Source organism: Apteryx mantelli, chromosome 9 (genome assembly GCF_036417845.1).
Source record: "Apteryx mantelli isolate bAptMan1 chromosome 9, bAptMan1.hap1, whole genome shotgun sequence".
In the NCBI taxonomy this organism is placed as follows: domain Eukaryota; kingdom Metazoa; phylum Chordata; class Aves; order Apterygiformes; family Apterygidae; genus Apteryx; species Apteryx mantelli.
This window is the reverse complement of record NC_089986.1, coordinates 8,351,717-8,367,275: the sequence shown is the minus strand read 5'-3', so window position 1 is coordinate 8,367,275 and position 15,559 is coordinate 8,351,717. Positions and strand designations below refer to the sequence as shown.

The 15,559-nt window shown below is 36.5% G+C and overlaps 1 protein-coding gene across 1 annotated transcript in view; it reads right to left on the bottom strand.

Annotated features, from left to right (window-relative positions):
• Positions 1-534: 534 nt before the first annotated feature.
• Positions 535-15,559, bottom strand: part of NAALADL2 (N-acetylated alpha-linked acidic dipeptidase like 2) — a 401,471-nt gene continuing 386,446 nt past the window's right edge. The window contains exon 14 of the mRNA XM_067301422.1: positions 535-733. Within this exon, the coding sequence (XP_067157523.1) occupies positions 535-733 (199 nt within the window). The remainder of the gene's footprint in view (positions 734-15,559) is intronic.

Genomic DNA, 15,559 nt, shown 5'->3' with positions numbered 1-15,559 from the left:
GTTGGATTACACTGACCAGAGTGTTTTGAGCATTTCCTGATTAACACCAGCATTGGCTACCCAAGGAAATGCCACATCCTTCAACTTGGAGAAAAAAATTATGTGAAGATTTCAAATTATTTGAGAAGTCTGAATCAACAGTAAGCATTGAAAGCTCAGCTGGCTATAAATCCGGGTGTCGCAGAAGCAGGTCTTCAGCATATTGCAGGACGTGCTCAGTACTTTGCAAGACTGAGCTCTTAGTCATAAAAATATTTTTTACATATAAAAATACAGCAGATGTCCTTCCAAAAATCACACCTTAAGTGTTATTCCCTCTCATTATGTTTTATACATTCAGAAACAAGACATTTGAGATATACTGCAAACAGTGCAAAAGACTGTTTTATACTTATAAAAACACACACTGCAGTACCTTTAAGCGCCGACCAAAAGAAAAGTTGAGAAAGGTTTCGTCCTCAGAGAACCTCTGGTCTGAGCCGAACTTCTGTTTTGCAAGTTGTAAACAAACGTCTTAGAATGCAGAGAATTCTTTCATTTCTTTCCAGCCAAGGCAGTCTCAAACACATCAAGTCCTGCTTTGAAGTAAACCTGAGCTGAATTGATGCTGTTCAGCACCTCCGACAAGGCTGCTTGAATGGTCTCATTTGACTGATGTAGCTTGCAGTGCTCCAGTGCCTCTAGCAGTACTGAGAACTGGCTTGTCCTTTCATCTAGTCTGTAAAGAATATTTCTAAAAGAGAACAATGGAGAATTGTAAACCTTTTACTCAAAACAATTCATCAGAAATCATCAAGGATCCCTGCAAGCATCTGCCACACTTTACAAATGATATATATTATGTATAGTAAAGCTGACCTGTGGCAAACTGAAAGACAACTGCATATTTATTATGGCTTTCTAAACTGTATCTGTCTATTGATCTAAGTGTATTTACATTGAAACATTCACAAACTTTGTTCAAGAAACCTCATGTTCCTCCTTGGACATTCAGGGTTTTATCAAAATCGTGAGCCTAGGCCCATCAAACCCCTCAAGAAGTATTTCATGTCTCAGCTGGATTCTATTTATTTCCTTCTAAAAAAAAGTTTGTTTTTTACTCTGGACCTAGGCATGGAAAAAGTATTCTTCTCTTCCTATCTACTCCTGTTACTTAGTTCACACTTCAGAGGTGAAATCCTAGCTGCACTGAAGTCAATGGTAAAATGCTCATTGCCTTCAGCAGAGCCTTATTTCATCAATAATCTTTTGTGACATCCGAACAAGAGCAACCCATTTTTAATGTCACATACTTGATGAAGGAAATAAGTGAAAAGTACAGCTAAACTCTTATGAGACAAAATCTGTGTTTTTCTATAATAATATCTGCCAGACTTTTTAAATGACTTGTATAAAAATACATGCAAACGTAGATTCCTTGGAAATGTCTGTATGAGGTGTTGAAGGCTCAGAATTCAAAGTTAGTCAGTGATTTCAATGAGACTTTGAAGCAGGCTATAAATGTTATCTAGAAGCAGGTGTAATCATTATCCTAATTAGAAGAGCACATAAATATCATGAATCTCCACCCAGGGGCTCCTTTGATTGTAAACAAGTGAGTGAAAATCAAAACAAAAAAGCTGCAAGTGATTTGGTGTAGGACTTTATCCTTAAGTACATGGCAGGGGTTTGGGGGTGGAGGGGGGGAGTACTCTCCCAGAATAAAAAGAGCAAGAAATCAGGGCAACTCATACAGTCCGTTAGTGACCTAACTGCATGACAGGACAGGCCCAGCGGCAACTCCAAATTAGTAATAAAACTGCCAAGTACATTCACCTACAAGACAGATGACCACAAAAGTGTATCTTTTGCTGATTACTCCAAGAGTCATCTAAATTGTCAGTCTACAAGGGAGAATGGTAATGAAGTAGCAGAATAAATGATATCACAGAACATCTACAATCCTTAGCCATGTTCTTCAGTTTGAAAAGATGCTTTGAATGAAGGGCAATGTTTTTCAAAGATATGAAATGACTTCTATCCTCATAACACAATTTTACTGTCTTTATATTTTTACCTTCCTATATTGAGTTTACATCTGGGAATAGCAACAAAATATTAACACCATGCCATACAAACGGTAAGCATTCTATCCCCTAACAGCAATACATCTAGCCATACTGAATATTCTGCAATGCAGTAACTAATCAAATTAAATATACAGGGGAAAGACCAGTTCATGTACAACACTGCAAGAGAAGGACAGCTTGCACAGTTTAAACAGTAGGTCATCACTGACCTAGTTCATTGAGACTGAAACAGGTTAGAAGCACTTGCAGGAACAGCTCAGTGGGGACAGAAACCTTCAGCAGGACAACAGTAACAGCAGATGTGGCAATAACTTCTTCAGCTTGCGCTGCTGCAGCCACATGGGAACACGTGCCTCCTTCCTCAGCTCAGAGCTAATGCTACTGTTCCTTGCAAATATGATGCAGCTTCCACTCAGAGGTGATGGAAATTGTATTATTACAGCTTGTCCCTAAAGGTTCTCCGTGATACAGTAAAGGAAAACAGTGTATGCTGAGAACCAGAAAAGTTCTTGGTTGGTTGATTTTTAAGGAAAGGTTGTGGTAAGGCCTTTTTTACTAGTTGGGGCCTTTCTTATTAGTTATTAGTACTGCAGGTTTCAAAGCAGGGATTGATTTTGCTCCCTCTGAAATCAATTCAGGGGCTCCTGCTGAGACCAGTGTGAGTGGAATCAGGCTGCCGAAGAGCTCTCCTCTACAGTACTCACCGCTCGCAGGCAGAAGAGGACTGTACAACCTCCCCTTCAACAGCAGGGGCAATGCTAGAGAGAATCACATTATTTTCTCCTCGCAGGACATCTGTGACAGTCCTGTCTGGTGGCCTGGAAAGTCTGCCTGAGCCAAGGATGCTACTCCAAAGGCTACAGCACTGGCACCCTCGGCTATATTAGGATACTTCTACTCAGTTAGTGGTGGTAACTTCAACTTGTAAAACCATCATAGGCCAACAAGCACCAGCAGAGTGACACTGATTTAGACTGCTATCAATCTGGCCCTTTAGAAAAGGAGTGACCTGAAGACTGGAACACTTGAGGATCGCTGAGGAAAATTTAAGAGGTGAAGAGGAACTCATCTTTTCCTATCCCATCTTCAGATGTGCTCCAAAGGCGGCACACACAGGCAGAAAACATACCAGGTTGTTAAAACAGTTCAATTCTACTGCTGTGATTCCAATGGCAGATGGTCCATTGTAAAAGAGAAATATTCCCAGCCCACCCCACCTAACTACAGTACAAATCAGCATCTAATGAGAGATATCTAGATGTTTGATGAATGAAAGAGACAAGCAGTCTTTTATCATAATTTAAAACAGTATCTTAACTACTGCAATAGTAATATGGTTTAGGCATACCTGACTGCATAGTATGATGGAACCTATTTTTCATTTTTATATATGCAAATACTCTAAAATAAGTAACATTGTACAGTATCTGTTTTTTTCAAATTTTCTGCTATGGATTCTCCCCAGGATCTTATACTTTCCAATTACATATCTACTTTGCAAGCCATGCCACCTTTTTTGTGGCATTATACAATTTTACTTATCTCTGTCCAAGCTTCATCAAATGAAAAAAATGGCTATTCTAGTTTATCACTTCTATGCCTTTACAAGTCAGAAAAGAGTTTTCATTCAAAATTACACACTGACTGAAAAATAAAACCCAGCCCTGCCACTGGCATAAGATATCACTGTGTGACCACAACATGCGTAACAATACCAAGACACTTTCATTTATACTGTGAAATTCAATTACATAAACATTCCTTAATGCAAACTGTTTTTGTAGCCTACGCCTTTAAAATAACATTAATTCCAGCCTCTTGCCTAATTGCTTAAGTATCTACCTTCATCTTTAACTCTTTTGATCTTATACATGTAATTCATACAGCCAGCCTGACCCACGCAAAACAGAAAGAGACTCCTAAAAGGGAAGTGTAGTATGTTATTGAAGACACTAACGAAATTACAACACACATCACTCATCTTAATGGGCTTGTTTCAATGACACGTAACAGTGACCTGAAAAGTGTAACACCAGACTAGAAAACCTAATTAATAACTTCAGGCAGTACCAATAAAAGAGATAAAATATCTCCATACAAATGAGCCAGCCTTAGTAAACTAAAGAAAAGAAACTTATAAAATGAATTCCAAAAGAACCTCATCCATAACTTTTATGAGCCCTTTGTAGGTCTATGAACATATGCATTATTGATGAATATAATGCCTTTATGGTTAAACGCTGTTTTTCATTATCACAAATACGGATGTATTATCACTCTCACCAAACTGAAATGAATATGACAAATTCTTGAATGATAAATCACACTAGATAATATAACGGCTTTACACAATGATTTTGGAGATTATATTGGAGCAACTGGAGAGTACAGATAAAAGTAGATTACTGCATTATTCTTGTCATGAAAAAGGATTATTTTACTTACAAGAAAAGTATGTATGCGAGTAAGGTACAACACAAGCTGAATTATTTGGTTGCTTACAAATAACCTCCTATCTAAGAGCCAATGTTTAAGTTTTTGAAAAGAAAAGTAATTACTAAGCCATTAGTTCATGGCAGCAAGTACACAGTCCCCCAAGAAATGAGATCAGGTTGTCTCAGGGGAATATTTATATATATATATATATATATATATATATATATGCTATGGGCACCCTCTGCCTATTCTAGTTATAACCTAATGTGCTGTGACTAGAGCTGCTTCAGCACCCTCACAAATTCAATTCTATACATCTCTGAATTATTTTTTCTTGTCCTCTCTGGGGGAAAAAAAAAAGCACCAAAACAGGGTGTTTCTGCATTTCCCTTTCCCCTGATAATGTTCAGTTTTGAATGTACTTTTCTTAGATCTAGGAATCTTGTTTTCATTCACATTTGTAAAACACAAAATATTACTGTAACTGGGTAAATAACTAAATGTATTCCAATAGAAATATTTACATGTTGGGACTTCTAGTTCCACAGGGTGTTGGCTTATTGCAGGAAATAAAATATTACAAATTCTCTACCCCTGCAAAAGGCATCAGCTGATTTATACTGGTTTATTTATACTTGTTTGTACCTCAGAAAATTTTATGGTGAAGTTACAGAAAGGTTCCCTTCTTCTTCCTCCAGGTCCCTAATCCTTTTGATCTCCATCAATATTTCTTCCTTCTTATTTTTTAAGCTTTATTGACAGCCACATATAGTTTATTAAGGAGTACTCTTAGCTATTTTATCGCACAGCACAAAGATGGCAGGAGGGGAATATTATAAAATTATAGTTGCTAGCCACATGAAACTATCTTTTATCAGGACAAAATTCATGCAGCGGTGAACTTTCACTGCATGTCATCATAGCTGATACAGAGGAAAAACTTTTTGCTACAAAGCTGATTTCCTGCTGGATCAACCAGTGGAAGTCACTGACTCTGGGGCAACATGAGCTCTAGATCCAACAGCATCCATGTGACCGGGGAAGACAGGGATATAGCAGCCAAGGTTTCAAGGGCAACTTAGTTATAAATGTCAGCCTATTCCTCTACTGTCCTACGTCCCCACGGGCTCAGCAAGTCATATTTAAGGATCCCCTGTCTGTAAAGTGTTGTGGGCCTGATCAGATTAGACTCTATCAGCCCAAACAGTAACCTTACTCACAGACCTTCCCATGACACTACTTAAAGCTATCCTGGTGACCTTTATCGATTCATCTACTAGATTTCAAATTCCTTGTACAAGCATTCCAAATCCAAAAGATTTGGAAGATCTCTTCAAGAAATCAAGTTGAGTAGAGGTTGTTTTCTGAAATTTTTATGGCCAAAAACCAACATTCACAGAGAATGTTCACTTTCACTTTTATTCTGAAGCATGCAAGTAAATGATTCTTTTGATAGTTGAGTAATTCCTGTCAATAGAAAAGACTGTCATAAAATAAAGCTAACTAAACGTTAGTCTTGATTTTCTGATAATAGGACAGTGTTCTATAATGGCTTGGAAAAGATTTCAAATGGGAGACTATCTACAACAACCTACAGCTGAACTTTTTCACTTTCATCAAATAAACAGTAATTATTTCTTCCTTTGAATTTTTTGTGGCTTATGACAGCAAAACAGCTTCCAGTATATCCCAGCAGCTAATCACTGAGTAGAATATGGGTCCAAAGATATGTGCCTGCTCCAGTTCTAGAAGGCTTTAATTAGCAGCAAATATCCTTCTTGTATACCATTTAATTGTATTATTCTCCCTCTCTTATGCCACAGCTTTTCCACATATAATTTTACTGGATTCTGGATCAGGGTTCATATTTGTACTCATGTTCACATAAATATTGAGAAGAAAAATCCAGAAATAATCTAAGCAAGACGACCTCACCTCCCCAGAGTAGTCCACTTGGAATGCAGAGGTTTGAGATCAAGCTTACACTTCCTACTTTGCTCGGTCTTGTTGGGTGTTTGGATGCCACCTGAGTGTTACAAGCTGTAAGCAAAGGAAGTACGCCTGTCCACTTCTTCCTGCTGCTCCACTCTACCTTCTCTATCCACTGTCCTTAAGGTGGGGTAAGTCTAAAAGGAATGACAAAACTGATTCTAAAGGCAGTTCTGCAGGAGGATCAAGGAGCACAACCCAAGTGGCTGCAACATAGCCTTGACATCAAACATCATAAAGAATACTCACATCTTAGACTAGATGAAGATCTTGAAGTCCACCTACTGAATCTCCTACATTCTAGCTTAATATAGACTTAAATACTCATCACCATAATCCTTGAAAATGCAGGGAAAACACAAGCTGACAAATACACTGTGAAAACTGACATACACGTAACTGTTACTACTTACTTACTTTTAGGTATTAAGCTAAGTTATGTTCTTATCTATAGCACCGTGCAATACCTTGTTTTAATCTCACTTACTCTTTGAGTTAAAGGACATGCTGGCCCTTAACTGAGAATACGTACAAAATAAGCATGAATAAATGGAGCCTGGAAGCTGGACTTAAGTTTCTAATCATAAAAGGACTGAAATTCTGTAACAGGCTCAAGTAAGAATTAAGAAGTCTAACTGGTTTAAAGCCTGAGTTTGAGTAAAATTTGGCTTATACAATATGCCTGCTTGCAAGGGCTGAGCCTCAACATTACCGTTTAACTCACAATTTTTCCACTGTTGAAAATGTGTTGAGTTCAGTAAAGTTCGTTCTTTCTTTCATTGGAGTAAATAAGATCAGTAAGTAAGAAGAATCAGTTCTACAACTTCAACAGTACAGAATGACTTCAAAGAACAGAACTGGAAGGAAAAAGGAAGATTAGGATGCAACTGTTCTTCAAGGGTAACAAGTGATTGTTTACAACTGTTCAAGAGCAGTTCCCTAATTAATCACCCATGATTTCTCTAGGGTTTTACAGAAATCAAGCAGACTTATCTAGCAATTCATGACACCCCCTCACCCACCCCCAAATTTAACACTGTATCAGATTCTTTGCCACAGAGCTTTCAACACCTATATGCAACTGCTCAGAGAATGATGTGCACTCTACAGAAAAGTATAAATTCCTTTAAAACCCTCTAATATTTTTTTCTGTGATTTCTTAGAACAAACACTTGCATCTGTACTTGAGTGCTTTATGAATTTAACAAAATAAAAATAGCTATATTTTAAAGTGTTATTTGTTGGTAATAAATAGCATGAACGATACTTTGTTAAATTTTAAATAATGTAGTGATAGCTGTTGGTAACAAATGTGAGCATGTTGCTCTTAGATTGATTTATGCTATGCTAATGCTTTTCAAATGAAGAAGCATATGCTTATGCTGAATAATTTGGAGGAAACTATTTTTGTTTTAAGGATGTCTCCGTCTGGAAAGCAAATTCAAAGCAGATGTGCTACTATTTTGAAGGACTTGAGGGAAGTGAATTAATAAAATTATTTCAAATTGGCTCACAGCTGATGCTCTGAAGGCTTCATAGTGATTTTTATTTGGGAATTACATATGTAAAACATCTGATTCCTAGAGAGGAATACTATTTCTAAACAAAGCAGTAAGAGACAGTGTCCAGTGTCTGATGCAATAAACTGGCTTGATCTCCATTTCCAGCTCTGGTATGGACTAATTTTAAGTAACTCCATACCACAAGATGTGCAAGATCAACATCATCAAAGCTGAAATCAGAAGAGGCATTAAGGTAAGAGGTAATTATTGATGAAAAATTAATTATGTGACAATATGTCCATTGAAGAAATGTCTGAAGTTTTTTTTTTTTTTATTAAATTCTACAACATGCAGGCATAGAATACTTAAACATTTTTGTCACAGTGAAGATAATTTTCCTGTTAGTGATTTCAGCAACCAAATTTCTAAGCACTGCGGCCTAGGTAATATCTTGTGGGAAGGAGCATTACATATTAACTATTGCCCCTTTTAGTACCAATGAATTCCTCTTATTTTTGTATTTTGTTTGAGAAAAGTTCCCAGCTAGTATTTCAAACATACATCAGTGGTTCCTAACTTTTATCTGTCATTACCAAAAATGTGGGGCCATATATTTCTTGCATCTAAATAATGTTATGGGCTCCACTGCTTATAACAAAAATAGAAATAATGTATGAAACGATCAAGTTTCTGTCAAATTTGGTAAATTTGAAATCTAACACTTTATAAAATTGCACAAAAATCATAAACTATTTCTCTCTGAAATCAAATATTCTTGACCTATTTAACACAGATCTGAGCAAGATTTGCCAGCAATGGAAGCTGAATGGAAACTGTATCCTAGCCAGAAGACTTGCTAAGAATTGGTGCGATAGCTCTGCACTGTTTTCAGTGAATAGCCTTCTGAGAGGCTTTTCATGGTTAGCGAACAACTTGTGTGAAATAAGCTAAAAAAAAAAAAAAAAAAAACTAATAAGGCTACTTATTCCAATAAATGTCATTAGAAAAAAACAAACAGATACTTTGCATGGTCAAAACATGCTTACAGCACATTTTTGGGTAGCATGAGGCATTGTATGTCCTGGATAAATGAGGAAGTGTTGTCTTCAGGGCCATTAATGCTGTACTGAATTATAATATACATAATAATATTCACCATATCAAAAACATAATGGGTGTGATGCACACTACAGACAAAACTGTAGATGTGTATAAATCAATTGAGTTAAAAGGATGGAAGAAAATTCACAAGAAGTACATACAAGAAAAATAAATGAAGGTACATATACCCAGGTTTTTTGCAGGTGTAATGAAAAGATTTTCATGCTTCCTGTTTAAATAAGCTTTAAACTCAACCATAATTACATCTCTGCATATGTCTAATTCAGTATTACTTACGCATCAATTTCTCTTTAAACAGTGAAAGAGTTGCAAGACAACTTCACGGTCATTACATGTACTTGTGATTCCAAAGGAGAAGCCATTTGAGTTGCCACTCAGACGGATCAGGAGTTTTGAGCATGGGTTACACTCACATTATTGCCTCTTCTGAGTATTAAGAAATGGCGTAATTCAGCACGACTAGCAGTCATGAGAAAAATCATAACCACAGCAGGAATTTATAAGTGCATTATCAAATTAGTAATTATCACTGATGTATGCTATGGTAAATGTGTTGCTCCACACACAGATGAGTATTAAAGAAAGAGTCCACATCTCAACAGATGAAACTCTATCTATTTGGCCTAGTCAATGAATAATCACAGCACCTTCTTCGTTACCCCCCAGTTTTGGGGAAAGACGAGGCCAGAGTCTTTCCCAAAGTGACCCACTACACAGGGAATTCTCATGCGACCGGCAAGACCATTTCTACAGGTTCATCACGAATCAAACACTCCCTACACCTTCCTAACTGCACCTCTTCTGGGGTACCATGCTTACAGCGAACGGAGTCCTGGGGAAAGCTGCCTGTGCTCTTCACAGTTGCAGCTTAATTTCATTGCTGCATTATGTCGTAGCACTGAACGAGCAGATTCACGACTGCATCACCTTCCCAGTACCTCAAATCCCATTTTGAGTATTCTGCACCATCTGAGGCAATAAGAAGTGACCTTAATTATGTCTGTCTTGTGCTGGCTGCTCAAGTGAAGAGAAAATCCACCCCCACCCTGCTGCTACACCCCTGCGAAACAGTTGGGTACAAACATTTCTCAGCCCACCTTACATCAAGGCCGTTACTCCCTATTCTGCTGGTGACTTGGATGTATGAATTTGAACCAAACTATGATTTTAAACTGAAATTAGTGTGTCAAACATGTTAATGCACTTTTTAAAGCTAGAGGTAGCTACAGAAATGCCATTAAAATCAAGGGTTTGGGATTTGATTAGAAGTGGTATCATCATTACTTTGTATGACTTGTAATATACATATATATATATAGTCAGATGCAGAGGTACCAATCTAGTTAAATTCAATAATTGCTTGTCACGTCATTAATTGTAACTGGTTTGTCTCTGGTTTTAGGATTGAAAAGATAACCTGATGATTATGAATTGTAATTATACTTTTATAAATTACTTTCTAAGGGAGGTAACCTGCACAGATGAGTTTTTGCCTATTCAGTTTTACTGCAAGAACAACTTTTGACTCTGTTGTAAAAACTTTGGATATCCTGACTCATAATACAGTTATCACCAGCTATTATAAATCCTGATCGCAAGACACATAGCATCTATTTAGAAGAGCATATAAACCAAGAATCTAATCCGTTCATTCAATGTCTGCTACCAAAGAGAAAATCATCTTCCAAGTAAGCAGTAACCTGAGACTTACCAAGCACTATATAATGTCTTAGACATACTGACAGTACAGAGTTGTCACTGTTCACCTATCTCTTGAAATGTCTCACTGCTTTCCTGTATTTTTTATGCATAACCATCCTTGGAATTTTTCCCATGATTTTTTGCCCTTGGTCGTTCAAGAAGTGACCTTCTAAGAAGCAAGTCTCACCAGCACTGCGCATCATTTTTTCTATCGTTAAAATGTGAGCTCATCATCCCTGACTTAAACCAACAGACACTGTAACTAGACTGCACAAACACCACGAAGTTGAAGGAAGAAGGTAGTACAAATTAGGAAGAAATTATAGGTGTAAAAAATACATTTGAACAAACGTGTATCAGAAAGAAGGGAGTTGAACATGAATTGCAGTGGTCAGAGAAAATGCAAACATGAGAGTGGGAGGAGGAAGTGAAAGGAAAAGTAGAACAAGTGGAAAGCAAGAAAACAATGGGAAAATCAGAGTGCAAAAAGATGGAGAAAAGTAGCTGTGGTAGAATTTTATACAACACTGCAAGCGTGGCATAGGAACTTAAATTTCATAAAGCAAGAAACTGAGGAACAGAAAGAAATGAGTCAAGAAGGTAATAATATTGTAGGTGCTGCAAAACAGTATGCTGGAAAGAAGAAAACATTGCGTAAAGCCAGAATGAAGAAGATAGGGACAATGATATGAAGGATGGATAAGGAAGGACAAATATATTTACATTGTACAAAACAAGGCACAACAAGACCAAGTGCAGACATATGGAGAAAAGGAGGCAATGCTTTCCTGGAGGAGTGAATCTGAGAAGAAAACAGAATCATCACATTACTGACAGAGCCAAGAAACACTAGTGAAGGATTAGAAAGCAAAGCAGTACCACTTATACAACTCCACTTATAAGAGGTGGAACAATTATAGAAGAAAAAGAGATGCAAACTTCAAAAGGTACAAAATATTAGGGTGAAAAGTGAGATGTATAACCACTGCTGTGCAATAGGAGGGAAACTTATTTATTCTGACTAAATGGCAAAATCTGAGATAAAGTATTCTAAAACTATACACAGTTCCGTCCCTCTCCCCAGCAGCATTCTAGTATTGTATTCACAAATTTCATATGCCAGATAATATTATGAGACTAAACATTACTATCTATTCTTGCCGATGTTACCTGCATTGCTGCAGTATTTCCCATGCTAAGAATCATCAGCACATCACACCTTATCACTCTCTGCTCCATACAATACAATGCAGAAAACAGAAAAATTATTTTGCATGTGGTTGGTTCAAGTCAGTAGTAAAGTCTTCACAGATCAAAACTGTCTAAAACATTACAGCAAAGAAAATATACAGAAAAATTTCCTATTTGAAGCCACAAATGAAGAGTTCAAAATGAAAAACCAAATCTGCAAAGAGCCTATATAATGAGACAGAATTACTGTGCTGTAGCAGTTCTTGGCTATTTTTTTTTAATGACATTGTATTACATGTTTATCCATGTCACTATGTAAGATTAGCAGGTCTCTAGAAATATTTGCATCTTTAATGCTTATCCTCTATAAATCCAATAAGCTGCTTGTTTACACATGGAGATTTAATAAGGACTTTAATCTTCCTATTAAACTTATCTCTAGAAGCTAAAGTCTTAGGGTATGTGCATTTTGACACCTGAGAATCTGTTGCAGTTTATCAGCAAAATAGAAGTAAATCCAGTAGACTCTGTACATGTATCAGGAATAAATATAGCAAAATTCAGTCTGAAAGAAAAATATTTGTTCTAGTGAACAACAAACCCTTGAGTGCCATGAGATTAGCAACAAAGCAAATTACATTTTCGCATGGTACTAAAAGCATCTTTCATCTCATTATGGCAAATTTAGGACCTACAATCTTTTGTTGCTTATATTGAGTATTTTTTCAGTACATTATAATGCACTTATTTGTTGTTACTTTTTAGCCCACTTAAACGCCAACGCCATACCTGGGTATCCATGCAAAAATGAGGCAAAAAAAGAAGTTTTTAACCTACACGAATGAGCAATGAAAAACTGCTGGATGTATTTCTTGAAAACACAGATTATTTTATCCTTATCTTTACAGTATTTAGGTATGTCAATTATTATCTCTACTAGACATAGCACAATGACACTTGCAACACTTCCATAAAAAATGGTGATAGCTGCATACAGCCTTAATGGACAGGATAAACTTGGCAGGCTACGGAGGATGAACCTCTGCAGTAAGAGACTTTACACAAGTTGACTTTGAACCTTCTGTAAAATTGTTAAAAGAACCGTCAGCCACAAGATACCTGTTCCTTAAGCAATGGTCTAGTAAGAATATAAACTATGTTTTAACTTGAGCAGAAGTGACAGCCAAAGCTCTTGTATGCCTTTTTTTCTCTCTCCCTTTAAAGACTGAAGACACAAACTCTGTTTTCAGTGACTCGTTTAGATTCAGAAATCTTGGTGGGAGCATCACTGAGTATTCCAGGAAAGCCTGCAACCATCTAATATCAAAATCATTTTGAGTTGTAGGCACAGACCTGAAGAAATCAAACGCATCCAGAAAGAGAAGACATCTTTTACTGCACTGCGTGTGCTCTATCTGATACTCTATGAAGTTCTCTCTATTATCCCATTTCTTTGCAATATTATTATTCCTTTTTATAATGCCACTGGAGTGTTAGGCCTTTCAACAAAAAGATATAAGCTCTCTATATGAATACCTAAAACGTATACATGTGGACTTGACAGAGAAATGAGGCTGACAGGTTGTCAGAGGCTGTGGTGATCAGCAAAATGTAAGAAATAGTTTAAAATACAGTAGGAATGGTCTTATGGTAGGCATACGTAAGATTTGAGCTCAACATTTAGAAATACCACGAAGACGCTTGCTTGTCATGTTATCTGTGATATTGCCAATATTAGTGCTTTGGTGGGTATTTTTGCAAAGAAATGCCAAAGTGTAACATTAATCTTTTAGAAAGAGTTCTACAGATTAGCAGATGCACAGAAGACAAAGATGTTCATAAAAGAGACAAAGAGGAGATGCATCACTCGGCATGGATGCATTTGCCTGATTATCTAACATACCAACATTCACTTACAGAAATTAATTCTGTTGTCCTCTCAGAGAAGCCATGCAGAGATTTGGTTAATCAGTATCATAACAGGTGTCAGCTAGTACTTCCTTGACCTTATTAGACAAGCTGCTTTCACTGTAGGGAAATTGCCCCCGGTCTTTTGATTTGATCCATGTTTATTTTGGCTGAAGCACCCTTTGTTTAGACTACAGATATGAAATATCTTCTCCTGTCCTTGGCAGTAAAATACATGTGCTTTATTGAATACTGATGATGGTAAGAATTTTTTTTTTTAATATTTATCAGCAGTTATAGAATTATTTTATATTACTGCCAAGGCTGACCATCTCATTGAGAGGACAATATGTTTGCAATCATCTTTTTTATTCTGTGTTTATACAGTGCCTAATGTAATGGAACCTCTGTTCTTGTCTTTCCTTTCTCCATACCATTGCAGTGTAATCTATGGTTATTAATACTGATATCAAAATACGAGTATCATAAATTATAGAGGACAGAAATATTTAACATGAATATAGATTATAAAAATAGAAAGAAAGAAAGCGGATAGCTAAAAAAAACCCCAAATATACACAACACCTTTACTGATTATGCCATCAAAAAATGACAAGGTATCAATCACAAAATTAACAATATTATGCAAAATGTAATGCGAAGATTAATGAAAAGTAACCAATAGCTATCCTATTTTATTCCTAAATGCGTATATTGAAAACAGAAAGTCTACTCAGGGTTACCATTAGGAATCAGATAAATTCTTAAGACACAATAAAATTCAGAATCATAACCTCAAATCAAGCTTGAAATTAACCTTTGCAAAGCAGGATAATATTCCTCAACCTATTATTTTTCATTCTGCCCAATCTCTGGATAAGACTAAAATACGCTGATGAAAGCTGTACTTGTCTATTTCCAGCTCAGCTGGAAATAAAAAATCATGGGTGAAGTATGTTACTGTGAAATTTTCAGTTCAATGTCATGAAGTTCAGATAAGAAGGATAATTACCTAAACTACAGTGTTTACTTACACTGTACTGAACAACCTGTCAATGTCAATCACCATTACTTAAATTTAGTAAGGATATCCTAACACAATTATCAGAAGTCAAAGACGTTTGAATTCTATTTAGTAACCTTGAATTATTTTACTGTTCATTATAGATGAATAATGTATCAGTTATGACAGAATAATGCCTTACGCACTGGCTGCATTGAAGAGTCTATTGTATTAAGTACCTATATGTGACGAGAGACTACAGCTCTGCCCGTGAGCTTACAAACCATACAAATGAGATATAGAAAAGATGCATTAGTCCCCCTTTAGTGGGCAGGCAGAAGTAGGTTGCAACCCACCTCTCCCAATAAAGCAAAAAAACCCCACCTTTCTTTTAATTCAACTCCTAGAAGAGAAAACATAGTACAGATCAAAAGAGTTGTGAATTAGGACAAGCACAAGCCTAAAAATGATGTCTAAACTTCAGCAAATTTTGTCAAGTACTTTGATTGAGGTTGAGAATATGAGCCCAAATGGGTATACAGGAAGCAATCATTTTTTCATGAAGAATACGTGCTTTACTGTGCACACAAATTCTTCCTTCAGAAGGCTGTAAATAACAGTATTTATGGAATCTTAAT